The following is an 866-nucleotide window of genomic DNA, read 5'->3' as shown; positions in this document are numbered from 1 at the left end:
TGGAGGAGAACGCCTGGAACCGGTCCCACTCGGAGGGCCTCATGTGCAGGATGACCAACAAGCCGCTGCCCCTGGCTCACCAGGTACCCCTCGCCTGGCCAGGCCCCGCCTGCCTTCCCTCACTGTCCTGGAGGGAGGCTTCTAGGGCAAGTGGGGAAGCAGATCCCGAGAGGGCGATGCAGCTGCTTCTCCAGCTCTCCTGTGGGCATTGTCGCCTCTCTGTGCTCTAGGGGAGTGGCCTGGGACCTGGCACCTACTCCTTCAAAAGCGGCATCGAGGCATACCTCGCACGATCCACTGGCACCCGCGGTCCCTACGACACTTTCTCTGGTGACCGGAGCAAAGTCCTGCCAGTCGGACACTACGCTATGCAGGTGCGTAGCTGGGTGGGGGCAGGGACGTTCTCTTGGGGCACCACCGCGGTGCCAGGCACTGGGCGGGGTCCTTCCCACCCTGCTCCCTTCGCTCGGGCAGCCAGGGCGTGAGTCAGCTCGCGGTATTCATGAGGCTGGACACACCGCTGGTCACGGCGGGGGTGGACACTGAGCCCAACTGTGTCTGGCTGACTTCTCCACCAGCTGTCGTGAACCACATGGGGGAGGTTCAGAGACAGAGAGATGGGGTGGGGGCAGAGAACACACCCTAACAGGGCGTGGTAATGCGATCCCTTCTCCTCCAGCTCCACGCTGTCAGGATTTGGAGCATGTACACACACACACACACACACACACACACTCAGTGTGTTTTTCAAGCTGCCAGGGACAGGATTCAAACTGTAGTTAACCATCTGGGATTTGCTCCCTTACCCACTAAGCCGTGGGACTGACCCAGCACACTAGTTTTAAATACTTGAAATATCATTCCTG

The 866-nt window shown here is 60.2% G+C and overlaps 1 protein-coding gene across 1 annotated transcript in view; it reads left to right on the top strand.

The window, feature by feature from the left end:
• CIMAP2 (ciliary microtubule associated protein 2) overlaps nucleotides 1-866 on the top strand; it is a 32,654-nt gene that overhangs the window by 16,323 nt on the left and 15,465 nt on the right. Inside the window, 2 exon segments of the mRNA XM_006146108.2 lie at nucleotides 1-83; nucleotides 231-374. The exon segment at nucleotides 1-83 is cut by the window's left edge and continues 10 nt beyond it. Of these exon segments, the coding sequence (XP_006146170.2) occupies nucleotides 1-83; nucleotides 231-374 (227 nt within the window).

Source organism: Tupaia chinensis, unplaced genomic scaffold (assembly GCF_000334495.1).
Source record: "Tupaia chinensis unplaced genomic scaffold, TupChi_1.0 Scaffold000165_2, whole genome shotgun sequence".
NCBI lineage: Eukaryota > Metazoa > Chordata > Mammalia > Scandentia > Tupaiidae > Tupaia > Tupaia belangeri.
The sequence above is the reverse complement of the archived record's forward strand: the minus strand, read 5'-3'. Positions and strand labels throughout refer to the sequence as shown.